At 44.1% G+C, this 26,959-nt stretch overlaps 1 protein-coding gene across 1 annotated transcript in view; it reads left to right on the top strand.

Annotated features, from left to right (window-relative positions):
- Ano2 (anoctamin 2, calcium activated chloride channel) overlaps positions 1–4,609 on the top strand; it is a 316,981-nt gene extending 312,372 nt beyond the window's left edge. The window contains exons 23-24 of the mRNA XM_013511280.1: positions 1,888–1,993; positions 4,323–4,609. Of these exons, the coding sequence (XP_013366734.1) occupies positions 1,888–1,993; positions 4,323–4,595 (379 nt within the window). The 3' untranslated portion in view covers positions 4,596–4,609. The remainder of the gene's footprint in view (positions 1–1,887; positions 1,994–4,322) is intronic.
- The last annotated feature ends 22,350 nt before the right edge of the window (positions 4,610–26,959 follow it).

The raw sequence follows: 26,959 nt of genomic DNA, 5'->3' as shown, positions 1-26,959 counted from the left end.
AGCTAGAAAAGGAAAGAAATGGACTTTCATTGCAGCCAGAGGGATTGGGCTGAACCTGGGGAGGGATGTCCCTGTGGTAAGGAGTGTGTGTGTGTGTGTGTGTGTGTGTGTGGTGTGTTACCTCGCTGGAAGTTTCCAGAGGAGTGCAATCAACTGTCTTTTGCCATGGCATTCTTGCTGGAACAGGAGAATAGGTGAGTCTGAGTGTTTTCCCACCCATGGATGTCCTCACTCATTTGGCCACAAACCCCCTCCCCCACCCTTAGCAAGGATAATCTGGAGCTGGCGGTGATTCTGTCCCCAGCCACGGAGGGATATGATTAATCTCATGGTGCTCTGCTGGGCTGCAGTCAGCTTCGCTTTTCACCCGGATGTCAAACCAAGCCTGCAGCAGCTGTGATCAGCTGTTGGGAGAGGGGGAGTTGGGCCCAGAGTAGGAGGCCCCTGGCCTCTTGCCAAGTGCTAGTTGAAGGATGAGTATCTACCACTAAGTTTGGGTCTTTCTGAGTCTATTGCTGTGCCATTTCCTATCATTGGGACTCTCTCATTTTTTTTTCCTCTTCTCTCATCTCCCCTCATCTCTATATAAAAGCTGGAAGCCACCATGATTTTATTTAGAATTTTTGTGGCAGCAGGTTCTTTCAGTGCAGAGAAGGGGACCAAAAAGCTCCCAAACTGCTGTCAGCAAGGTGTTTTGTGAATTCAGCCAGAGTCACCATCTTACTTTGCCTAATCTTCTTTCTGGCCAAGAACCTAAATGTCTCTGAGTCTCTGGGTCCTCCTGTGTTATGTGGGATAACAGCGCCTGCCTGAGTGTGTGATCCTAAGAATAAAAGGAGAAATGTCCAAAATAGCCCTTCTCAGGGGAATCAGCACATAATCCATGTTTCGATTATGGTAGGTTCCCTCCCTGGTCCCCCTCTGGACAGTGTCCCTGCCTGCCTTCATCAGCAGACATATGCATACTGCTTAATGGTTTGATGTCACCCAGCTCTGCCTCCAGCCTGAGGCTTGTTTTGCTTTTATCGAGCATCAAAGATTTGTTGACTTCCATGCAGGAGATAATTGTACAAGGGGGCACAGCTCTGATACCAACCCTTCTCATTTTTCTAGGCTTAGAAAAATGAATCTGAGAAATTGAACTAGTTTTAACATGAGTCATTCCAGAAGAGGTGTGAACTGACCAACGAGCAAAATCCCAAGGCTTCTCTTTGGGCCTGGAGAGAGAGGCACAGGCTCGTGTGAGGCACTGACATTTTGTTCTTTAAATCATGTGGATAGATCATGAAGATCATGAAGGTTAATAAAACAGGACTGCTTTCACCCCCGATTTACCCAGCCTTCAGCTTGGGTCAGTTCAACAGTGCAGTCAGAATCTGGATCAGTTCAACAATGCGGTCAGAAAGTCAGGCCAGCACCTCTGGTGGTCAGAATGCCAAAGCATCTGGCTCTGGAGAAGACCGGGATAACTTGCAGTATCTGCAGGTTTATGGAGCCCGCAGGCTGCTGCAGAGCAGTAGATGGGTGGCTGTGGTTCTCCTTACCCTCTGAGAGTCTGCAGACAAATGGAGAACCAAGATGGTCCTACCAGAATGGGTTACTCTCATGATCTCTAGATTCCTGATATCAGAGAAGTTTGGGGGGCTGATATTGGGGAGAGAGACAAGGAAGAAGCATTTCCAGGCAGACCTTATATTTTTTGGATTTTGATCCTTTTATTCTGTGAGGTATTTGTTGGTTGGGCCAAAGATTTCCTCTTCTTTCCTCTACTTCTTGAGTCTGAGAGTCAAGAGCTTGCCTGATGTTTGAACCCTTGAGAAACCCAAAGAAGTCCCACTGATTCCTCTGTCTTCACCTGATCTTAACATCATATTTCTTTTGGGGCAGGTTCAAGGATTACCGAGAGCCACCATGGGCACCGAACCCATATGAGTTTTCCAAACAGTACTGGTCTGTTCTGTCTGCCCGACTGGCTTTTGTCATAATCTTCCAGGTGAGTTGTTCAGACAAGGAGTAGCTAGTTAGGATCTGGGCTGCTGTAGGCTTTCATGGTACATTCGTCTCTTGGTATCCGCAGAGTACTAGTTTCAAGTCCCTCAGATACCAAAATCTAAGGATATGCAAATCTCTTACATTAAATGGTGTAGTACTTGCATATAGTCTATGCATATCCTCCTGTACACTTTAAAACATCTCCAGATTACTGGTAATATCCACTACAATATAAATTCTATGTAAATAAGTGCTATATTATATTAATTAGGGAATAATGGCAAGAAAGGAGCCTGCACATGTTCAGTACAGATATCATTTTGTTCTCTGATATATTTGATCCATTTATTGTAGAATCTGAGGATGGGAAATTACAGACATGGAGGGTCAGCTATATTCTGTGACACAAGGCACATGTTCCATTCCCTGGGTGAAGCAGGAAGACTCCTAAGAGGGTTTCTTTTAATGGATGGACTTTACTGAAAGAGAATAAAACAGAGAGTAATGTTACTGGACAGATGTGGAGTAAGTTGCAGGGGAGAGACAGCTTTCTGTTCAAATCTAAGATGAAGAAAGGAAAACAGGAAGGGCAGTTGAAACCAGAGTCTCAGCCCTTGTGCAGACAGACAGCCCATCTCATCTCTGCAGGCTGAGATAGGGCTCAAGTTCTGAATCTTTCTTCTTGAGCTCTTAGGACCCTCCTTTGTTAATGTTGTTCAGCCACTGAGACATCTGGTGGGAAGGGCCCCCAGAGCCATCTAGCCATCTCGGAATGAATAGTAAACTCGAGCCCAGTGATTCCTATCTTTGACAATAGGTACAGCTCCAATTGCATCGCTGAGATTCTCTGAGGTCCAGGGCCCCCAATTCCCACTTGGGTCCTGCCGGTCTTCGAGCAGGGCCAGAGAACAAGCCCAGATCCTTTTCTCTTCGTCTCCCCCAGGCTTTTGTACTCCCTGAAGGCAGATCCCTGGGGGGCTCTAAAGTATCCTACCCCCCCAGACCCCAGCCCAGGAAGTGGAGAAGCCCATCGGCTAGTCTTTCACCTAAAGAAGACAGCCATTCTTCCTCTGCAGAGATGGGGCGATACACTTGAAAACTTGCTCAGACATCCCCCTGTGGCCCCACCCGCAGAGTCTCCTCACTTTCCCATATGTCACATATCACAGGCCACTCACACTGCAGAGGATAGAGGAAGAACATATGATGAGTTAGGTCTCCAGCACCTAAGGTGCCTGGAAGCCTCTGGAAGCGGCAGCTGGTCCCCAAAGTCTTTCCTTGAGCCTTCTCCTAGGAGCATGTAAGATTCAAGGACTTGGATACTGCTTGGTATCTCAGGGAACAGAAGACATACAAGTGTGTAACCAGCAGCCAGAGAATGACTGGAGGAGTGTGCTGGGTAAATTTTTGTGAAAGGGAAGAGAAAGAATCAGATAATAAAGAGAGCTGGCGTACATTGGGCCATGCCAGACACTGTCACATTTATGCAAACAGAAACTGTTCCTAGGAGATGGACATCTTTGCCTTCCTGTGTATCCACAAGAAGGGATGTGGCCCAGCAGCCAGAAGAAAGGAGCCTAATGCAAGCATGCAGAAAAGCTTAGAACTGCTCAAAGAGAACTACTTGCAGGGGGTCCTAGACAGTCAGTGTGGTGAGAATGGCTTTAATGAATAGAGGCATAATAAGCTAAATGGGAATAGTAGGCAGGTTTGGCTGATACCAGAGGTCAAAGTAAATGCCAGAATACTATGTCTGTTGTTAAAGACAGCTGGCCGAAGGGATGAGATGAGTAACGGTCACAGCTGAAGTCCACAGCAGTCACTTCCTAGGAGGTTCTGGACCATGGCGCGCCTGAAGGCTTTATGATGAAGAAGCAAGAACAGGACGTCTGAGGACATTCTGAGGAGGGGAGGGGAGCACTACACATCCCACTGAAGAGAAAGAACGAGAGCTATCACTTGGGGAGCCTCACCATGTGCCAGGCACCCTTGAAGATGTCTGATTTGTATTAACCCACTAATCCACACAATAGTAGGGCTGCCTGGAGTGTTACCATTTTTCCAGTGGGACACCATTTATCATTTAGGACACTGAGGAGCAGGTGTCCTTACTGTTGGAGATCACTCAGCCAGTGAGTCACAGAACCAGAATTAGTACAGAACCCATGACTGTGTTCCTCACTGCCCCATACCACCTGCATCATGATGGGGACAGTGCTTCTGACAGGCCAGGAGTGTGGACAATAGGCTGCTAATGTCCACCAAAGTCTCATAGAACCATGGCACCACACAGGTCTCTCCACTCGACTCCTCTCCCTTGCTTTCTGCAGAACCTCGTGATGTTCCTGAGTGTCCTTGTGGACTGGATGATCCCAGACATCCCCACCGACATCAGTGACCAGATCAAGAAAGAGAAGAGCTTGTTGGTGGACTTCTTCCTGAAAGAGGAGCATGAGAAGCTCAAGCTCACTGATGAGCAGGCCCAGAGGAGCCCGGGAGGTGGGGATCGCAGCAGGAGGAGCCGGGCAACCAGCTCAGCTCCCTCTGGCCTGAGCCCACCTGGTAGCAGAGCATCTTCCGGCTCCCAACACACCAACGTATGAGCAGTCCCGCTTCGTGCCAGAGGGGGCGCTGCAGCAGTTTAGCGCATGCGCACACTGGCGCAGGTCCAGTGAGGGCGAACCTGTGGCTCACAGCGCGCTATTTGTTATCTAAAAAGATTGCCATCACTGCAAGCCAAGTGTACTCCTCCGCCTGGATCCAGCTTGGGGGGCAGCTCAGAAAGGAAGTGTCTCTGAAAATAGAGAAAGGAAAACAGAGCGAGAACGTGTGTTAGAAGGAAGGGAAATGATATTGCTTCTCTGAAATCTCAAGCTTAAGATTCTTTTAGTCCCCTTGTGAGCTGTGTTCTTCTGGGGGATTGGTACCTTCTTGGGGTCTCTCCATCTTGGAGTCCTCAGGTACCAGGTGCCTTCTTCTCATGTTCTCGCTCTTTATCGTGGTTCCAGATGACCATAGGCTGCAAGACAGAAGTACAGGCAGATCCCTGCCTCAATGTAAGTGATCACCATGTCCTTCCCCATCACCCCCTGACACTCCCTCTGAGCCACTGGCAGCTGGGGAGGTCGCAGGCCTTGGTGGATGCAAAGTTTCAGGGCTGATTGTGTGGACACAGGGCATGGTGCTGAGGACTGGGGTTCAATCTGAGCTCATCTGCAGTTCATGTCACAGGGACGCCTAGGGTTCAGTGCAACCAACTGTCATTTTATGCAGATTTAAAATAAATGGAAACATACTTTTTAAAGATGTATTGTTGTCTTTGGTGCCTTGTCTCTCTTCCTCCCTCTCCTTCCCTATACTACCTTCTCTCTTCCTCTTTTTCCCTCCATTTCTTTCTTCCTTTTCTTTCCTTCTTTTCCCTTTCTCTTCCCCTTCTCTCCCATTCTCTCTCCCTCCCTCCCTCTCTCCCTTGCTCCCTCCCTCCTTCTCTTCCTTTTTCTCTCCCATTCTCTCTCCCTCCCTCCCTCTCTCCCTTGCTCCCTCCCTCCTTCTCTTCCTTTCTTCCTTCTTCCTTCTCTCACTCTTTCCCTCCCTCCCTCCCTTCCTTCCTTCCTTCCTTCCTTCCTTCCTTCCTTCCTTCCTTCCTTCCTTCCTTCCCCATCTTTCCTTTCTTCCTTCCCCTTCTTTTCTTTCTTCCTTCCCTTCCTTTCCCTCCTTCCTTCCTTCCTTTCAATATTTATTGAGCTCCTACTAGGTACCAGGCATTGTTCTCAGACTAGAGGTACAGAGAACAAGAAATAAAGTCCCTGCCTGCCTCATGGAACTTGCATTCTGGAGAGGGACAGATGATAAGCCCATAAGTATGTAGCTATTTTAGATGGCAATAAGTGCAACAGGGAAAATACTATGTACGACAATGTGGATAGAAAGTGTGTTTGGGGTGGGGCACAAGGTTGAAGGGTTCTACCATTTTATGTACAGATTAATGACAAAGTTCAGCTAGTGAAGAGATTGTATTGCACAGTGGTAAAAAAAACCATAGTCAATTGTAGCAGCTCCCCTGGTCTCTGTGGTGAGAAGATTTTCATGGGTAATTGGAAGTAAAGGGCAGACAGCTTCACTTTCTCCTGTTCTCCAGAAACAGCTTCATGGTAACTCCATCCAGACCTGTCCCCAGTTCCTTGTCAGCCAGTTTGACTGGAGTCCAAGGTAATGTCTGAATGGAGGGCCAAGCTTTTGGAAGTGAGGCTGTTGTTCTGATGATTCAGCATGCCCAGGGAAGGAAGATCTCCAGCGTGGGCCTCAGTGCTGGCCACCATCATTTCTTATTTCCTCCTGAGTGTGTGCAGGATTGCACTAACCCCAACCCTTGCTCTGAAAAGTGACCCCTTCTTTGATGGGGATGACAGGGCATAAATACAGCTCTAATCATGTCCTGTACCAATCATAGCCAAGCATTTTTATTATCAGTCGTAATCATATCACTTTTTAATACTCACACTTGTCATTGGGACCTGGATTTGAACTACAGTGGCATTAAAACATTACGTCATCTTACAACAGGCTTTGCTCATTTGAGGAGTGAGTGCATAACAGGAGGAAGATTCTACTTCAGCAGATATTCATGCCATGGGGATTCTGAGCCAATACTAAAAGGATGTCCCTGGGACTCCTGCCAGTTCTGCTGGCATTGATCTTTCCAGGAAGCAATGACTGTCAACGATCAAGCATTGCCTCTGTCACTGAAATGCCCAGTTGGCACCCGCTGAACCCCTCATGCCCACGGCTGCCTATGCTGCTCAGAGCCTCACTTCTTTATGACTACATTTTTATATATGATTAAGGCAAAATTTGCACACCTGGAAAGATTCAGACAGTCCAAAACCAAAACAAATGAACAAAAAATGAAGCCAGGATCACCCGTAATCCTCAAATCTGTAATCAATATTGGCAACTGTTGTGTCCCCCAGAGTCTCATTCCCTGTCACCTATTTGTTGTTTTAATGGGTTCATTGTTTTAATTAGGCCATAATGGACTATCTTGTTACCTGTTTTCACTTCATGTATTTCATCAGTCCTTATATCCCGATAAGTATGGATCCACTCCTTCCAAAATATGTCCAAAGTATGTCCTGACCTATTATGTGTCAGGCGCTTGGGATAGATTACCTAACAAAATAAATATTCTTACTGTTATGGAGCTCATGTTCCGTGTACGTGTGTGTGTGTGTGTGTGTGTGTGTGTGTGTGTGTGTGTGTATAAGAGACAGATAAACAATGAGAGTAAACAAAAGAGAATAAATGCTACGGCAGAAAGATTGCACAGAGCAAGGCAAGGGGAATTACTTGTGGAGAGGAGCCACATATTATTTCCATTATATAAGTGAGCCTTTTGCTTTCCTTTTATCCTGCTTGCCCCATTCTGCTAACCACTTGGGAATGTCAGCTTGTGGTCCCAAGGGGGACCAGGTCAGATGGGGCCACCTCAAGTGTGCATGGTATGAAGAAGGGAGATTTAATCTAACCATGGAAAGATTTCCACTCTGAGAAGGCTCAACTTTCTCCTCCTCTCTCATGAAAAGCACATTAATAATCCTATGATTTGCCCCAGTTCCTGAGCACTGGTCATCTCAGGACCATGTGTGCGTTACTAGCAAGACCACCAGATGTGCCCACTTTTCCCAGCAGGAGTATTGTTTAGGCTAAGGAAGAAAACTTTTTAAATAATCTGTTAATCTGAGTGGAGAGATGGTAGATACAATCTTACAAATAAAACTTGGGTGAGCTCTTTAAGGAAATAAAAACTTTCTCTTCTGTTTCAACATGCAAGAATATTGTGGACAAAAATTGAAAACACTGAAAAACTCAAAAGAAATCACTCATCATCCTGTTCCCTTTTTCTAGAAACAGGAATAGTTAATGTCTTGCTCAAGTTTGTGTTCTTACATTGTACATGTGGTCACATGCATTGATTTGAGATAACAATTAACTTGTTTAATTTTGAACATCAAACACATTTATTGATGACTTAGAAAATGTGAAAAAGTAAAACGTAATTAAAAAGTTTTAATCATCCAAGTTTTCACCTCCAACAGAAAATTTGCAAGTCACCTTTTTTTCCTTTCACATATGGTTGAGGTTACTTTGCACAAACTAAGTTTTTTTACTTAGCAGAGAAATGTCCACAAGCCCTAGGTAAAGTTGTTATGAAGAAGGGCTTCTTGATAAGCAGCACCTACAGCTGCATGGTTCACCAGTCTTCCCTTATGACGAACAGAAATGAATGGAATCGACTTGATGGTTGATTGAAATGCTTTTATGAGTACGTTTGAAGAGTAAGAAGCACTTTATGCTTCCCTCCTCGCCTTTCCAGATTGGCACTGTCTACAATCATCTTATGAGAAGGGAATCACACTGTTCTCAATAAGTCCTTTTTTCTGGTCCTGGAGACTGTACCCAGGCTCAGTGAAAGCTAGGCAAGTGCTCAGCCACCGAGCTACATCTTCAGCCCAAGTTTTTTAAAAATGCAAAAAACCCCCAAAACATTAAATTCCTGATCAAGAAATTAGTCATGACTTTGCTGTACCTAATTTGTTGTTCCATAGGATAGTGGAAGTCTTGTTTTGCTAATCTTTCTGGCACCATTTTCTAAGCTTGTACATAAATCAGCCATTGAGACAAAAAAAGGAACTAGAAAGCAAGGGTACCAGTGCACAGTCGCTGTGCTCAGAAACCACAGGCACTTCCACTGGGCTGCGGAAGGTGTGTCTGGGAGCAAGAAGGAGCTGGAGAAAGGAAAGGGCCCGTGGCTTTGCCTCATAGGTTCTTTGAAATTATAACCGGGCTGGGCTTTGGGTTAAGAATGAATTAACAAAACTCTTGGGCATTTTCATATTATTGCATTTATCCCTTAGCTTGACAGAGTACACCTGCAGGTTTAAAAACAGTTGCAGTGGAGTTAAGAAGCCATCACAGCCCCTTCAGGACATAGATGCTCATTCTTCTAGCTACTAATGTTGGCGCTTGAGTCCCTCTCAGAAATGCCTGCAGTGTAGGCAGCTTCTTGGGGCAAGATTAGGGCACTGCTCTTGGGCTTGGCACACCCAAGGACTTAGCAGTGCAGCAAAGGGGGAAAGACCAGCTGGCCTCTGCTCAGGCTTGCGTGAAGCCCTCGACCACACCCAGCCCAGCTCAGGGCTCCCTGCGGATTGGCTGGGTTCTGTCAGCTAGCTCCCTGCAGCTCAGTTTCTCCCTCTGCCCTGGTTTGCTTCCTCCTTCCCCCATCTGCTGTTCTGGAGCAGCCGTCCCCAGCCTCCTGTAAGGAAGCTGTGCAGGTCTTGTCCTGAGGCAGCTTTCCAGCTGACCTCACACACAGGCTACTAGACTGTATATTCTCTGAGCATATGCATTTCAGAAACTGCTTTCATGTTGGAATAATGGCTTGGCTGGATCCATCATTCTCAGATCGTCATTCTTTCTTTCAAAACATTGTGGCTATGGCAATTAATCCACGCTCTTCCAGGTTGCAGAGGAAGAGCTCTGGAGGAAGGCTGATGGATATTCCTTTGTAAGTTGTTTTAATTGTTCTACTCGTTTGGTACTAGCAAGATTTTAAAATTTATTCTCATCATTGAAAAATTTCGCTGTGACAGATCTCGTTTCTTTTATTGAATGTGCCTGAAGTGTAAAAATCTCATCTGATCTGCATATTCACTTCTCTGAAAAGTACCTCCCACTGTGGGAATGGATTTCAGTAAATACATTCCAACTGTTTTGGTGATGTCAGGAAAACACTGAAGTTCAAGTGTGGCTCTCCAGTTTCCCAGCTGCGTACCTACCATCTTCTTTCTCAGCACTGATGCTTTGCTCTATTCCTTTACACTTCAGGAGCAGGCTCTTCCTGGAATACATTGTCACTCTTTTCCCCTTGAATCAATCTACTTTTAATCTCCAATATATTATTCAAGAAGCTCCTAAACTGTTACTTATGTGCACACCTATGGATAATGTAGAAGGGTAGGATGATTTCTGTGGCTCTCCTCCCCTTCACACCCTGTGCCAGCTAATCCCGTGCCTTTACTGACTGTGTGTATTTTCCAAGACAGATTCATTGGCCAGTAAACCAAGGAGTTAGGCTGTGAATCTCTAATGCTTGTCCTGTTCTGACAGGTACAAGCCTAGTTTTCCTGTAACATGGCAGTGGCAAAGACTATGGATCACTGCTGATGACTCGTCTTATCTTCAGGGTTGTTCCCATTCTGATTATCTTTTGCAGCACAAGCTGTAGGCATCTGTATCTCAGATATCCAAACCCCAGTTAGCTAAGGTAATTTCCACTCCAATTTCCACACTTGCCCTTACCTGTGGCAATAAAGTATCTGATCTGCTCAGCTATAGCAGAGGGCGCCAGAGAGCAGAACCCACCATTCAAGCTTAGCCACAGGTTCGGCAAGACAGTGCAGATGTTTCCTCAGAAGGCAGCCCTATTTGCACATCTGGCCCTCCTGCCCTCCCCTTCTTTCCTGTTCTCCTCCACAACAGTGAATGGTAATGCCCCCAGAGACATGTCCCTTTGGAACCAAGCTAGAAGATACGATGGAGCCCACTTATGCTTCTGACCTCCCTGTGGCTTATTGCAGCTTTATCTCCAGAAAGGAAGTAGTACAAGCAAATCCAAATGGGAATTCAAAAAGACAGCTCTCCATATGAGTTCAGGAACCTTCTGCTTGATCACTCCACCTTTCTCTCACTTCCTGTCGGGCTAACAGAAAGCGTGGAAGATGGAGGCTTCCAAGCCAGGATGTCTTCCTCAATTAGGGGAATGAAGCCACAGGCCCTAAAGGGAAAGCAGCATCCCATTGACGTGGACCCCACATCCTAACCTGCCCCTACTTTGCTCCCAGAATGATGTATTCCAGTTGGCCTGCATCAAATTCTCAAAGAGCATGTGTCAACTTCTATCAGGAACCACATCTGCTTGAAACAGAGGAGGCCCCTAAAACAGGCGTCTTTCCAGAGGCCTTATTCCTACTACATTTGGAAACTTCCCCTGTCCCAGCCCTAGCGACTTCAAACTTATTTTTCTTAACATCCAACTCCAGATTCACTATATCCACCTGTCTCTTTTGATTCTATTCTCCTTGCCTAGATTTATTGCCTATTGTCTTTTCACAATACAGGGCTTTTCCCTTTGCCTCTCTTCTTGGTGGCCTCTGTTTCCTTTCAAAGACCCCTCCTACATGCCACCATATCCATGGGCAGCCCTTGGACCCCATTTTTCCATATGCACAGTCAAAAACAATTCATCTTATTAATGTGAGTGGATCTTGACTTTGTGGGGACAGAAGCTCCTACAATTTTAAGGACCCTTTAAAAAAAAGAAGAAAAAAAGATAACCTGTATTATGAAATACAAATAGGGGCAAAAGTGAATATTTATTTAGTATGAAAATAGAAACCATAAGAAAATATACATTTTAGGCTAATATCATAAGCATCAAAACTCCCTCAACAAATGGCTTCATTTTTCATTTGTTGACTAACACACCTTTATAATATTTTAATCTTTCTCTTCATAGCTTTGACCACATGTTCTTTGAGTGTCTTTTTCTAACAAAATTTCTGATAAGGGGAAGAGAAGGTGATTGAAAATTGGTGCATAGTGGTTTTCTATTTCTGATGGAAAATATAACTTCAGAAAAGTTTCTTCCAGCTCAGTAATTTCATATGGAGCTTAAGAGTATTATCAAAATTGAGGACACCACTGTCAATTTTGTTTTTCCTGTATTACCTCTAAGGTTTGAATGAATTTTCCTTCCATGTTCAAAGTTGTTTCTCCTCCATTCTTTACAAAGCATCATAGTGCTGGGCAGCCTGGGAAGGGACATTGAAGCTGAACTCCACTCCCTTTTTGGTAGTGTATTTGTTGTCACTGACTTTGTTCTCAGTCACCAAGCAGAAGACTGAAGAGGATAAGAACTTACCCACTTCACACAACTAAGGGACTTCCACTCGAGCTCAGGTTCTAGCCTGTGTCTTTTGGGAAAATGCTGCCTCCCTTGGACTTGACACTCCTGAGAAGTGTCAGTGCCAGTCACCACCCTGGAGCACTCACAGGACCCACTGTCAGGCTCACGGTTACTCATGCATCACTTGCGCAAGCTTCACAAAGTTAAGGAAGGGTTTTTATTCCCTCTTCTCTAGTATGATCCACCCCCTTGGATGGCAAGTCCTTTGTTTCTCTTATTAATCCCTTGCTTCACTCAAAGAGTTTTAAATAGAGCTCAGTCAAGAGGCCTCCTGTATTAGATATCTCCAGTTCTCCAGAATTTAAGTGCTCCACCCCAAGGGAGGTTTTTAGAGACCCTAGAGAGATGCTGGGAGAGCTCTCAGTCCTCACTGTCAGATGCCCTGCAGGGGTCTCAGTGCCTTGTCTGACTGATTGCTGTTCACAACAAGGTCATGACCCATACTTGCATTCCACAGTCATCATCCCATTGTGGCTGGAGAGTCTGTTCTTGGAGGGCTCCTGACCTCACCACCCAGCCTTTCCCTGGGACTCTTAGGGTTTCCTGTTGAGCCAGGCTTGCTTGCCTAGACACCACTTCAGTTCCGAGAGAGCCCTTCTGAAACTGATGTGCTCTGGTAAAGACTGATTTAAGGTTAGGAGTTGGGGCTCAGTGTGCAGAGAACAATCAGCTTGCTTCCTTCCCAGAAAGCAGCCTCTAAGCCAGGTTCAATCTGAGGGCTAGTTTCTCTCCACACCACCAAGGGAAGGGTTTATTCAATTTACAAACAGACATACCTCCTGTATATGCCTCCATGGAGCTAGAGCCTATTACCTGACCAGGCAGAGAAGATCTGCCTCATGGGGCTGGGAATTCTAACACTGCACACACAGGTGACAAGCTGAGGCTCACAGAAGCTCTGCCTCTGCTCCTGTCTCCAGCATAACTACGGGGCAGAGCGAGACATGAAACTGTAGCCTGGGCCACTCTGGAATTGCTGTCTCCAGCCACTTGCTGGAGAAAAGGAAAGAAGGCACATTCCAAAGCCTTCTTGGGGAGAGTTGACCACATGGTGCTGAGGAACTGCATGCTAGTAGAAGATGTGCTCTGTCTTGGGGTCCGATGTGGGTTCTGGTCACCCTCTCCCACTGAGGCAAGCTCCATTCCTCTCCCATCTGGAAGATGGATCATTTCCCTGCTTTCTCCACAGGGTTGACCAGGGAAGTCCAAGAGTACTAGACCAGTACCAAGATGAGTATCATAATTAAAACATAAATATCCCCAAGAGGAACAACCTCGATGACTAAAATAAGTTTATATCTAGTATAAGATCCATGAGTAGAGACTGCTGTGGTCAACAGGAAACCCACAGTCCACGCAGGAATGTTCCATGAGGGTGGCCTCTCTGCTGGGAACTGGAGCACTACTTGGTCACGGTATTGGCTGAACTCCGTGTGGGACTGGGTTTCCAGACGAGTAAAGAATTGAGGAAGACTTCAAATGCAGTGCTGCAGTCCTCCCTTCCTGTTAATGTGCCCTAGCTTTAAAAACATGAAAAGGTCTTGCTTTGACATCGAGTAAATATGCCATAGTTTTTTTTAAAAAGCATTGCACTGACTCCATTAAAAATGTATCAAGTGAGAGCCAAGTATAAGTTTCAGTCACTAGGCCATGATTTTCAGAAAATGCATTAATGTAAACTAATTTTTCATGGTTTTGTGGTTTCCTTGAGTGGCTCCTTATACATATCAACCAAAGAAAAGAAAGTTTATTGTGGGAGGGAGGAGACTTCTGGACTGAAATCCTTCATCATCAAGATGTAAATCCTCCCAGCAGAAAGCTAGCTTTTCTCTTGATCTTTGGAAGATTCCTTTATAACATCCCACCATATCTAGAATCCAAGATGGCAACTGTAGGCATAACACTGCTTGTTAGGGGTTCCACATGGATGCAATTATACTCCAAGATCACTAAGTAAGAAAACACCAAAGAACTGTTAGAGGGCTGGCAACAGAGATGAAGTACTTTGGCTTTCTGACAAAGAGTCTTCCTTCAAATGCACTCCCAGGAGGATAACAGGGAAGAATCAGATGTACTCTGAGGGGCACCAACTCATGGAGATATATATTTGGAAAGATATGCAGGCATTTCACTGCCCCTTCATAGTGGGAAAAGAGGGCAGTGGGATGTGGATTAGAGAGCATTAAATCACAGTTTTTAAAACAAAGATTTCTTTATATTCCATCTACTTTAAAAAGAGATTTGAAATTACTATTATAATAAACAAGATAGGGAGCATGAGACTGGAGACTATGAATAGAGTGTGCCAGGTAATTGACAATGGGATTATGATTCGTGGAGCTCACTAATGACACACAGGCCACAGGGCTCCCCTGAGTATTTTGTAGACTCACTGAGTATGTGCTCACTGCTGAGTAGGAGGAGTGCAGCTTCAGGCTGGTGACTCTCTGCTATCCAGCCTTCTCCCTTTGCCCAGGCCTCCAGCTGGTGCCCAGCCCTGGCCCACCTCTCTCCTCACCTGCACCATTTCACTCTGCTGAGATCTGTGCCCTGCCCTTTATTTTTCACCCAGGGGTTCTTCTGCCAGCCTGAATGTCAGCCTTGTCCCTTGGTCTTCCCCTAAGACTGTAAAGGAGACTCCTGATGTGCTGGGTCATGCTTGCTTGGCTCAGGCTTACAGTTCTACCAACTCCCCTCAGAAACCCCTTTCCAGTTACCCCCTGAATTCTGAGAGTGGAATACAGTCATGTGCTGCATAGGCACATTTTGGTTAATGACCCTCCATATGTACAATGCAATCCAATGGGTTATAATGGAGCTGAAAAACTATCACTCATATCACTATTTTTACTGTACCTTTTCTATATTTAGATACACAAATACTATTATGTTATAGTTACCTACAGTATTTAGTACAGTGATATACTATGCAAGTTTATAGCCTAGGAGCAATTGACTAAGGATTTAAGGTAGCCTAATTGTGAAGCAGGCTGGACCACCTCCATGTGTAGAAGTTCATTGTGCAGTTCCCATAAGAGAGCACATCCTTTTGTTAAACAGTGCATGACTGCACATAAAATCTATGGATTTGGGGTTGGAAGGCTATATAGAGAGAAAGGGATGGATGTTGATACGTCACAATCATTCATGGAGACTTGTCTGGCACCCAGCACATCATATGTATTATTTCTAATCCTTTTAACAACCCATAACTTAAACATTAATCTTATTTTATGGATGAAAACTCGATTTCGATGACATCCTCCAACTCATCCAAGGGCAGGTAGATAACACATTCAAAATCCAAAAGTGAAGCCTCAGCGTGCCTGAAAGTCCAGCCTATTTCCTAGAGGCCAGCCTGCCGTTAGTTTTCTTGCCTGCCCTATTTTCTGTAGTTTAGTTATATGAGCCCTCCTCTGGGGCTGAACCCACTGGTTGCTATCCTCTGCACTTCCCTATTCCTTCCCTTGTCTTGCTGCATCAGCTGTGACCACTTCCGATGGGCTGCCGAGGTCTGGTCTACAGCTTTACTCTGACCTTTGGGTCCCGCTCCACGCTGCTCACATTGCAGCCGCACACTGGAGAGTGGGCCTCCTCCTTAGTCTTGTACTTTGTAGACTCAGCCACATCCTCTGTCCTATCCCAGCTTCTCACTCTTGTCTCACCAAACTTCTGCACTGGTGCATGGGCACAGACAGGCTTCAGACAAGAGCTCTCACCCTGGGACAGGTGCGCACAGCTCAGTGACCTGCATGACTTCCCTTAAGGCAGGGACCTGAGACACGCAATTCTATAGGCTGGAATATAGGCATACTGTTGGAATTGCTTCTCAGTAAAGATTGGTCGCTGCAAGGAAGGAAGGCAGAAACAGAGGAAAGAAGGTAAGAAAAAAGTGTGGGCTGGGCTATTTGGGAAGTGAATCAGTTATGAGGCTTTCATGAGAAAGCAGCAGTGACCAACTCTCCTTGCTCCATGCCCCAAGTTCTTTGTCCTTCATTGCTATGTCATAGAATTCCAGCCGCGATTTTTTCTGACAATACACCATGCGGACCATTCAGGAGACTAAAATATTGAAATACTAGATTGTAAATTGTTCTAGATTGTAAATAACTTTTGTCCCCCAGTTTCTCTAAGTGACACCCCCTGAGGGTCTGTGGTTCTTCCTAGGATTTTGAAAGTAGTGAAGGAGTGAAAAGCTGTCACAGCAGAGACCTGGGGACCCTGCAATCAATAGGTATCCACCCAGTACCAAGTACAAAATGTTTTTAAAATTCTGCATAAAAACCTCCCAGTTCCTGGGCATCAAATCCTGGAAGTCCCCACATTTGCCTTCTACTTCACTACACCCCATATAGAAACTCTGCTCTAGAAGTTTAGAATCATAGGAGAGCCTCTCCTCTCACCTCCAGGTTCTGAAGTCTCTGTAGGCAGCCAACATAAATAAACCAGGAGGAATTTGCCTGAGTTCATTCCAAAGGAAACAAGCAGGCGTGATGCCTGCCTTTGACTTGATTGTGGAACCTAAGTGAGATTCAAGATGGAAAAACTCTGCATGCCTTTAAAGTTGACTTCTCTATGGAAACCTTATCAAAAAATTTCCAACCTTCCAGATTTCCTGACAAGACTATAGCAAAGATGAAAGTTTATGTGTCTCCAGTTTCACAGGTCCCCCCTTCTTTCCCTCTCTTTCCTCCTTGAATCTTGGTCTCTTCCTAAAGGAAGAGGTAATTACCATTTCTAGTCCCATCCTGTGGAAGTGCACTAATCACAGCTGGCCCTTCATTACCCTTCAAGCTCTAGAGATAGATAAATCCTCCGCTTTTATTAGGTTCTAATGAATTTACTCTGAGCCAGTGGGAGTTTTTTCCAAGGGTAACAACGGGGCTAACTTGCTTCTGCATTTAAGGCAACTTATGTTTTGTCAACACTACATAATGGATTTAAATACCAACAAGGCCATTTTAATAAACACTTGCTATCTTCTCCAAGAGTGAGGGGACAGAGTTTGAAGTTTTCCCCCAACTACACTTACTGTATTCCCATCTCCTCTCCACTTCCAGCTGAGAAAGAAGCCCAAGATGCTAACATGTGAAAACCCAGTCCCAGTTTGTGGAGACAGGACTTGGAGTCATACCAATAATCCCAGTGGCTTGTGGATTTCTCTGGAGGTCACCTCATTCAGCCCCCTTTCACCAGGGCAGGAACCATATCAAACTCATCCCAGACTGGTTTTGGGCAAATTAGGCAAGGGCCTGTAATGAATTAGTTCAAGATGAAGGAAACCATGCTTTGAGTAAGAAGAAAGTGCATCTAGGACAGATGATGCAGAACAGCCTCCTGACCTGTCTTTCCCAGGCTGGGGGAGGGGGCAGGCTCGAGGCTGGCAGCAGTGAAGACAGCTTCTAGAAGGAAGAAGAGATCTGGAGTTGGTAAGGGTGAAGACAGCTTCTAGAAGGAAGAAGAGATCTGGAGTTCCATGAGATCTGGAGTTCCAAGAGATCTGGAGTTCCATGCCACAGGAAGTGGATGGCAGAAGAATCAGGAAGGTTGGCTTTGGGCTGAGAATACCGATTCCAGTTCTGTAAGGCCAATGTCTCACTATTCTCAAATGCCAGTCTCTCCCATCTGAGGCCTCACACACTTGAGGATCCTGTATGTGATAGGCACAGGGCCCTGTTATTTCACTTTACTTGGGTCTCTGCTCAACAGTTGCTCTTTCAGAGAGGCTTTCCCTGGCCATCTTCCTAGGGTACACCCCAGAACTTAGGGTATGCACAACAAAGACATCCTTGGGATGTCTGGGGTCTTGAGGTTATGCCAAGCAGTCTAGAAAGGGATACATCATTGTTATGTTGGGGGCAGGCATCGATGAGTGAATGGTGGGAAGAACTCATGGAGCATTCTTTGGGGAGCAAGAGGCAGTATGAGTCTGGTTTTCCCTCAAGGCCGCAACACAGGTGCTGGGTGGGGAAGACATAACTTTATCCTAGGGAAAAGAAAGAGACATAGGAAGGTATAAATACTACTACTACTAGTAATAATAACAATAGTAATAATAAAACACACTAAAGATAAATTGGCCTTCTTTTCCTAGAAGCTTTCTGGAAGCCCCACCCTATAATTCTTGATTGCATATTATTGTCTGAGATTGAGGGACATGTCAACCCCTATCTGAAATGGAGCCCAGAAAAGTCAACTTCTTTTCTGGTTACATTGCCTCATGCCCTGCAAATCCAGGGTTCAGTTAGTGGTGGAGAGAGGAAGATGAGTTTGCAGAGACCATGAGCAGCCTTCACCCCTTCCCACCTCATGCTTCTCCTGGGCTTTACATAAAGGAGACAAAAGCTGAATTTGAAGTTGAAGGCAAGAAGTGCTAGCAGAAGGTGCAAACCCAGGAGGGCCTGGACCACATCAGGCCTCGAGTGCCACACTGAGAGTGACAGTGATGTACCAGACGGGGCTTCTGAAGCCCCAGGTAGATGATGGTTTCCTGTGCTGGGAGCTCACGTCCAGGGCTCTACACGTGTGACTTCCTTCACCCTCATAACAATGCCACCAGGCAAACTGTATGGTCCTTATTTTACAGATGACAAAACCAAGTCTGTTTATGTCTTGTCAAATGTTCTAAGAAGTGCATCTTGTCCCACTTCCAACTATGCGGACCTCCATCCATCACCCTGCAGCCTCTCGCCAATTATGTGATGAGCAAGTGGCCCAGGGCTGGCTCCCACATCCTGCAGTCCTCTCCCTGGTCCTTGCCTGTTTTATCATTTCCCTTCCCCTTTCTTTCCTCAGTACCCCTTTTCCTTTCCTGTGTTCCTCAGAGCTAGCCCCTTCCATGAGCAGCTATTGGTGGAGCCTGGAAACCAGGGTGGAAGCTTCCCTCTCCCCTCACACAGTCAGATCCCACATGCCTCTAGCAAGAGAGCTGGGGACCCCAGAAGTGGATGAGGAGGAGTAGGAATACCCTGCTCCTTCCACTCAGTAGAACCTGGGCCAAGTGGTCATGCAAATGCTTCTGTATGAATTGGTGTTCCCAGGGACACAGAGCCAACAGGACATCTGAGACATACAGAACATGATCTACTCTGAGCAATTGGCCCATGTAGTTGTAGAGGCTGAGATGTTCCACAGCCTCTGACTGCAAACTGGAGAGCTCAAGAACCCTTAAACCAGCATACACGGTTGACAGCCCTTGGTGTCAGTCCTGTCTGAGTACAAAAGTCCGGAGATCCAGGAGCACTTCAAGGTCTGAAGGCAGGACAAGATGGGTGTCCCAGATGAAATCTACATGTGTCACTCTCTGTTGCACCTTCCATTCCTCCTGTATAGGAACAGACTGGCATCTTTGAAGGGAGGGGATTCAAATTTCTGCTCCCCAGAAATGTGAATAGCGGGGATGGCCTGACTCTATGGAGGTGGCTGTTCTGCTTGCACGATGTGCTCCCAGTCCTTTCATTCTCCACCTTCTAGGCAGCTAGTTCATGGTCTCTCTTGTCCCCGCCTCCCTCGGGTCCCCACGTGCTTTCTTTCACTGAGATGCAGGAGCCACAGAGGAACCCTCCTCCTGCTCTTGGTCCCCATTCCCTACATGCTGGCCCCTGAGCCTGTGTGCTTCCACATCCTCCATCTGAACCACTCCTTCACTCCCAAGTGATCCTCCTGCTATTTCCCAGGTAGAGAGCCGGCCCCTTTTCTCCTGCATCACCAATTTCTGTTCTCTGGGATCATTCCCACAAGTGTATGAATAAGCAGGAACACCATCTCATTTTAATATACATTTGTACAAATCTTCTCCCAGCAAGTACTGTCCTATTTACTTGGAAAGTGCCACCAAAGAGTTTGAAATCTTTATGTTCTACACTGCTGCACGGGGGAGAACTTTCTTCTGTGCTCTTGGACTCTCGCCCATTGGGCTTTTGACCTCACCTCTTCCCTTAAGCAGCACTGTGTTGCTCTCCGTGGCGACCAACTCTGTCTTCAGCTGAGTTCATAAGCAGCAGCCTGTGGGGTCGGGGGTGGCGGTGGTTGTTCTCTATTCCTGGCGTGTTTTCTCCATCTGGCTGACAGGACACCCATCTCTAGCTTCTCCTCCTTTGTTTCTAACGGCTATTGCTTTCTTTCTTCCCCTAGTCTTTGCTACCTCTGCTCCAGATCTTATTGTTTAGATTCTTTTCTTCTCTCCCTACTTTCCCTCTATTATTTCTTATCCAGTCTCAGAATTTTAAGCACAAAAGCCAGACTTATATGTCCAACTTCCTATTGGATACTCTATGAATATCTAATTTTATCTCAAATTTAATATGTTCCAAGCCAGATTCCTCCTGAGGGATTCCCACCACAGTAAACAGCAGCTCTGTTTTACAGTTGCTTAGGTGAACACTCTTTTACTGTCTCAACCTTCTAGTGCCATCATTCTTCCAAATGCCAGCTGACCAAAGACTGAAAGGCCACCCACAGCTTCCCCACCTCTGCTGATGGAAACGCCCTCCTTCCAGTTGCTCAGATCAAAGACTTTGGCATGATCTTTCCTTTTTACTTGTCTCTCATGCTTCATATTTGTACCATCAGCAAACACTTTCAACTTTGCTTTCAAATGAATCCAGAATCTGGTCACTCCTCACCAGCATCACTGCCCCTAAGCCTCGGCTTCTCCGCAGGATTAGTGCAGCGGTCCACTGATCACTGTGCTCAGTCTCTTCTGAGCATCCCCCAGAGTGGCCAGCAGTCCCTGGGAGCTGCCCAAGCTCTGCTCAAGCTATCATGGAGCTTCTCTGTGAGTTCTCTCCCTGCACCTTCTCCCATCCCTGCAGAGGTCTAGTGGTCCTCTGATGGAGATAGGGCACCAAGGACTCAGGAAAGGTGGAGGCACTGGCAGGAGAGGGGTGGGGACGGGGCTGGTGCCATTACTCTGTGGGATGGCTCTTGTGCCTGCAGAGTTGAAGGGCATGGAGCAGGCCCATCTGTACCTTCTTTGATGCGCTGGGAGAAGTGACAAGTGCTAACCCAGATCATGCATATCCAGTCCCTGTCTGGTTCTCTGGCAAAAGGGCCAGAACAACAAAGCAGGTACCAGCCTGCCTCTTTGAACCAAACTCTGAGTAACTAGGTCTTCTTGGTCTGGGTTGATAGGGAAAGCTGGGAACCCACAAAAATACTATGTATTTTCATTTGAGTTCAGGTGGATTATCTCTAAACCCAGAATTTTTATCTAAAATCCCTATGTATCTTAGGGTAGAATCCAGTGGGTAGAATGTGGAGAGGGGGAAATATGCCTTTATTTTTGTTAACCTCTAACTGAATTGTAGCATGTCTTTCTATTTTGGATAGAAGCGCCAAATAACATTATGGTTATTAGTTTGGGTGACTTTGTCATTACCAGAACTCACAAATGGTTTATTTCCTCACAGTCCAGTCCTTGCTGAGATCTCAAAACATCATTCATATTCATTCTTACTTTGAAATAATGGTCAGTGTTAGAATTGATGCAGTATTGTGTTATCTAATGCTTTGCTAAAATTTTGTCATATTTAATAATTGGGCTTTAATATTGTTTTCATTTTACTCTTATGTTTTTTATTATATTCTACGTACTTTATTTCTTTTAGATTAATGAATGTACTTATTTTTGTGATGCTAGAGATTGAACTCAGGGTTTTGTGCATTAGGCAAGTGCTCTACCACAGAGTCACATCCCCTACCCCCTGTGTATTTTAAAACTGTTATTCTGAGAAGGGTCTATGGGCTTCAGTAGATGGCCAGAGTGATCTATGGAAAAACTTTTCTCTATACTATTCTGAAAAGACAAATATATGCCATGATATTTACATGTATGTGCACAAACACACACACATGCATATGCAGGCACACATACGTATTTGTGTTTCAGCCCAGGAACAAACCATCACTGTAAGTTGAGGAACACTCTCCCTAGGTCAAACTTTAATCCTTCCTGCCACAAGACCAGCTTGCCTGGAGTCGGCATTCCTGGAGGGTGGCTCTGCTCCCTGTTACAACCCTAGTGCTTGTAGACTACAATGAAGCCACCTGGGTCATCTCCTCCCCTAGGTGACTGCCTGGGCAGACATGGACTTTCTTCCTGGCCCTGTTTCCCTAGCCCCATCATAATGCATCTCCTCCTGAGCTTTTTCATCTTTCCCCGTCTGTTATTCACAGAAGGTTTGAGGTTCTTCAGCTCCAAAACTTCACTCCTCTTGGGAAAACACAACACCCTCAGTTGACTATTAATAAATTGTCAGGTCCCCTTATACAGAGGTTGGTGCTTCAGAAAAGCCAAAGAAGTGTGGCTGATATCTGTCTACAAGTTATCTCTCTTACTTCTCTGTCACATTGGCAGAACTGTTTGGCCTGAAATCATGTGAGAAGACATGTCTGTTGTTTGTTCATTTTAATCTGATAGGTCAGGTTGACAGAGAGAAAACTCTAAAGCGGCAGTGTAGAGTTTTCAGAATTGACCGATATGGAACTACAGTGGAACAACTGAAGGCCAGGAAGCTACATCCTCTGCTTCCATGTTGAATGGCTCGACTGTAGAGGCAAGGCTCAAGTCATGAACACCCAGACATATAGCCACCTGGCTCAGCATGAAAAATAAACAGAATGATGTCTCTCCCTCCCCTGTGAAATGAAAAGAGAACAATATAAGACAGTATGTTAGCAATAACCATTTGAGGTTGTAGAAACCAAATTCAAACTAGCTCTAGGAATAAATAACTCAATGATTTATTAATTATACTTCATGTATGAATCAGCTTTCACAGTACTAAAACCATCCTTGTCATAACAGCTTTGCTTTTCCCAGATCAGTGTGTTGCATTTTCAAAAATGTATTTCTCACCCATGTTTCCTGCCCTTCATAGTGTAAGAAGGGTGAGGCTCTGCTTTGCTCTACCAGTTTTCATTTTGTAAAAAAATAATTATTATTTTAGTACATGTTCAGTCTTTATTTTGGACTAGGTTGAGAAAGCAACTTTTTCTTGTGGAAGAAAGTAGTTGTAAAGGCATACATTATTTCTTTAAGGTTCTGCTTAGGGTACCAAAGATATATATTTATATAAATATAAAATATAGTATAAAATATAGTATATGATGTGTGATATATAATATATAACAAATATATAATATATGATATATGTATTTCTCACAATGACTTCCCTTTGCCAAAATAGTCACATGGCTAAATCTAGCATCAGTGGTAGTAAGAGGAATAAACCATGGTTCCAGACTCAATTTCCTACATGGAAATTCTAGGGGTCTTAGGTAGTCTGCTTAGTTGTCTTCCATTCTATGATTCTCTAATTCTAAAGTTTTTTCTTCTACTTCTGAATCAGTTAGGTTGTTTTGGCTGCAACTTCAAGATATTGCTGACTGGAGGTTTTTGAACAATAATAGGATTTATTTTATGGCACAAGAAGTCATGAACTGAAGCTATCTTGGTATGTCAGAACTCGTCCTGCCTTCACTGGGTTGGCTTCTTCTTCAGGCTAATTTCTCTCACGGTCACAAATTGGCGGTAGTAGTTCCAACTATCTCATCCAGACACAGTAGTGTCCAGTGGCAGAATACAGGTAAGTTTTTTCTTGTAGCACTTGTTAGGGATGAAAAACGTTTCATACTTTACTCTGAAGAAAAATTGGAAAGCTGCACCATGTCAGTACTCTTTTAGGAAGGACAAAGGACAAATGACTGTTGGACAGGTAATAAGCAAGATTTACTTGCAATTTCCACTCCAACTTATCTCTCCTAAAGTATCCTCCCTTCTCTCCCAGCCCGAGTCTTTCTGTTGCCTGGTTAGCAGAGGCAGGCATGTGATGGATCTCTATTACAACTCCACAAGCACTGGCAAAATGCAACCAGCATAAAAATTGCCAACCTCTTCCATGTGTGACTCTGCAAATAGAAAAATGAAATCAAGCTCAGGCTGTACAAATCCCATGTCTTTCTGGGTTCTGCAGCAATGTTGAAAGCTTGGGGAGCATTTTCAGGCTCAGGAGGGTGATTGCTTCTCAGAGGACTAGAGAGCCCTGGCCAGGGGTCTGAGACATAAATGAGCCCCTTGTTTTGTGCTTTTCCATGTACATCTCAGAGAGGAAAAGAAAAGGACAGAAAACACTGGCTTGGACCTTTGAAGTTACTCTTAAGCCTCTTTCCTGGCATTTGTCCCTCCAGCTTGATGGCTGCAGCTTCATTCCAGAAAAATCCCCGTTTCATTGATACAATCTCATGCAACAGACCAATTCTTTTGTCTTTGTTAATCTCCAGTCACAGAAGAAAAGACCTTACTGACACCTTAAAAATGCATTAGATACTGGAGTCACTATATAGAGAACATAAAATTGGTTTCCATGTTTGAAGAAATAAAACAAGACTTGGAAAAATTAGCAAGACCAAAGATTCAAAAAGAGAAAAGCTAGATTTTATAAATGAATCAAATGGAACATCTACAAACTGAAAAAATATAGTAATAAAAAGTAAATTGAGTGGTTAGATTAAAATCAAACTAGCTAAAGAGAAATAGTGATTCAGAAGACAGAATCAATAAAATTTTCCAAAATGAAACATAGACCAACAAATATGGGAAAGATAGAGCAAAGTAAATGGAGTGAGAAATTCTAATATTTGTATCATTTTGAGGATGTTCATCCTTTTGAGGAATTGCATACCCAGCAGTTAGTTGCAGCCTAGGCACTAGTTAGCCCAACAATTCTCAACCCAGGTTAAATTCTTGCAGATATGCGTGAGGAAGCAGATAAGAACAGTCATGGCAGCAATGCTCAAAACACCAAAAGGAAAACAAAAGCTGGAAAGAAGCAGTAACGTAGATAAATACATATTATATTGTGTATATGGTATACATGAATCATATTGCGATTGTGGGAAAGTAGGCAAGGTGAAAATTAATAAATTACTATTGTACATAGAAAAGAGTCATTAGAAGGATGAGAAACAACAGAAACAGCAAGTCACAGAAATATACGCACAATAGCAAAAGCATGAAAAGTGAATTATTGACTGTTCAGGGATATATGACTATGTAAGAAATGTAAGCAAAGGTGAATAAAAGAACAAAATTCCGATAACCTTTGGAGCTTGAGGAACTGTCATGGTCCAGGGAAATACAGAGGGAGCTGAGGTCCCACTGAGCGAGCCGAGTGGAGGCGGGTTGAGTATATTATATTGATTTTTTACAGACTTCTCATTACGTCAGAAATATCCTTGTACATATTCAACATACAAAATAAACACTGAGAAAAATATTACAAAGAAAATACATAAGAAAGAACATAGCAAGGGTGTCAGTTTTACCAGGCAAATGGATTTTAAGGTAAACTTCATCAAAAGGAAGAAAAAGAGAGGTACTATATACCAGTAAAATGAACACTAGCCAGACAGTGCAACGATTACTAATATATATGCACCTAATAATAAAGTATGGAAGTATATAAATTAAAAAACTGAAACACAAATCTTGGAATAAGTAGATAAATCAGTTTGTGTAGCTGGTGATTTTAACATATTCCTCTATGAAACTAATCAATTAAAGCAACAAAAAAGAAAAGGGAAGATATGGTAGATTTGAATTACACAATTAATAAGCCTGAACACATATATTTCACACCTAATAAATACAGAGTGTATGTTCTTTAAAAGAACACATGGAACATTCACAAAAGTCAGCAGTGAATTTGGGTGACAAAGGAAGCTTCACTGAATTCCAAAGAACCAACATCACTGCGCAGAGTACACTTTCTGACCACAATGCTGTAAAATTAGGAGCTGATAACAAAAGGATAGCTTTCAAAAAGTCCCATATGCTTGGAAACTAAAAAGAATGTTAATGAATAATCTTTTGGTTTAAGAGGAAATCACAGGGAAAAGTGTGAAATATTTAGAAATGAACAAAATGAAAGCACCATAAGTCAAAATTTGGGGAACATAATTAACTTATTTGAGAGAAATTTATTGCTTTAAATACATTTATCAAAAAGCAAGAAAGAACAAAAACAAATGAGCTAAGCCTGACCTTACAAAGTTAGAAAAGGAGCAGTTACAGTTGAATAAACCCAGAGAACTAAGAAGAAAAGATAAAATTGAAATGAGGAGAAAAACAACAACCTAAAGAAATAGAAATGTGGGAAAAATGGCAAAACTGAGTTTTGTGAAAAGTTTATATATCTGATACATCACTGGCAAGATCTCCAAAATTTAATTTTATAGAGAAGATACAAATGAAAAATGAAAGAAAGTACAGTGAGCAAAAACCAGAGGCACAATAGAGCTATAAAAACAATCAGGACTAGTATATGGAAATATTTGAAAATGAGTGCATGATTATTAAGATTCTGATAAAGCAAAATTAGTAGAAGAAAAATTGAACAATATTATTTCAAAAATTGAAATATTAGTCCTTTCCCAAGTTCACACATCCCAATAAAGCACAAAACAAAAAAAATTATAGGAGAGTGCTATTAAGCTTCAAACAATATATAAATAATTGATCTTATGCAAATTGTTCCAGAAAAATATAGAAAGAAAACTGCCACACAGTGAGCAAATTTTAGCTCAAAACACTCCTTTCATTTCTGAGCATATGAGTATGTGATGCTAGGATTATGGATGGGTGGGGATAATAGAAGCCCCAACCTGGGTGTGGGTGGCACCAATCAATATACTTTAGCTTGGATGGAATATAAAGTGACAGAAAGAAAGCAAGCTTGCTCACTGCCTGCTATCTGCCATGCTGTGGACTGTTTCTCCCCTGCAATGCCTGTCTGCCATGCCACCCTGCCTTAGAGACAGCTGACTATGGACTAAAACCTTTACAGACGCGAGAACGAAGACCCCGGTGACACTGCAGACTGAGTTTCTAGGCGCTGGGAGGCCCAGGGGACGGGCGGGGCGAGCAGGCCCTCGGAGCCG

The sequence above is a fragment of the Chinchilla lanigera genome, unplaced genomic scaffold (assembly GCF_000276665.1).
Source record: "Chinchilla lanigera isolate Chin_1 unplaced genomic scaffold, ChiLan1.0 scaffold00012, whole genome shotgun sequence".
NCBI classification, from domain to species: Eukaryota; Metazoa; Chordata; class Mammalia; order Rodentia; family Chinchillidae; genus Chinchilla; species Chinchilla lanigera.
This window is presented reverse-complemented; position numbering and strand designations above follow the sequence as displayed.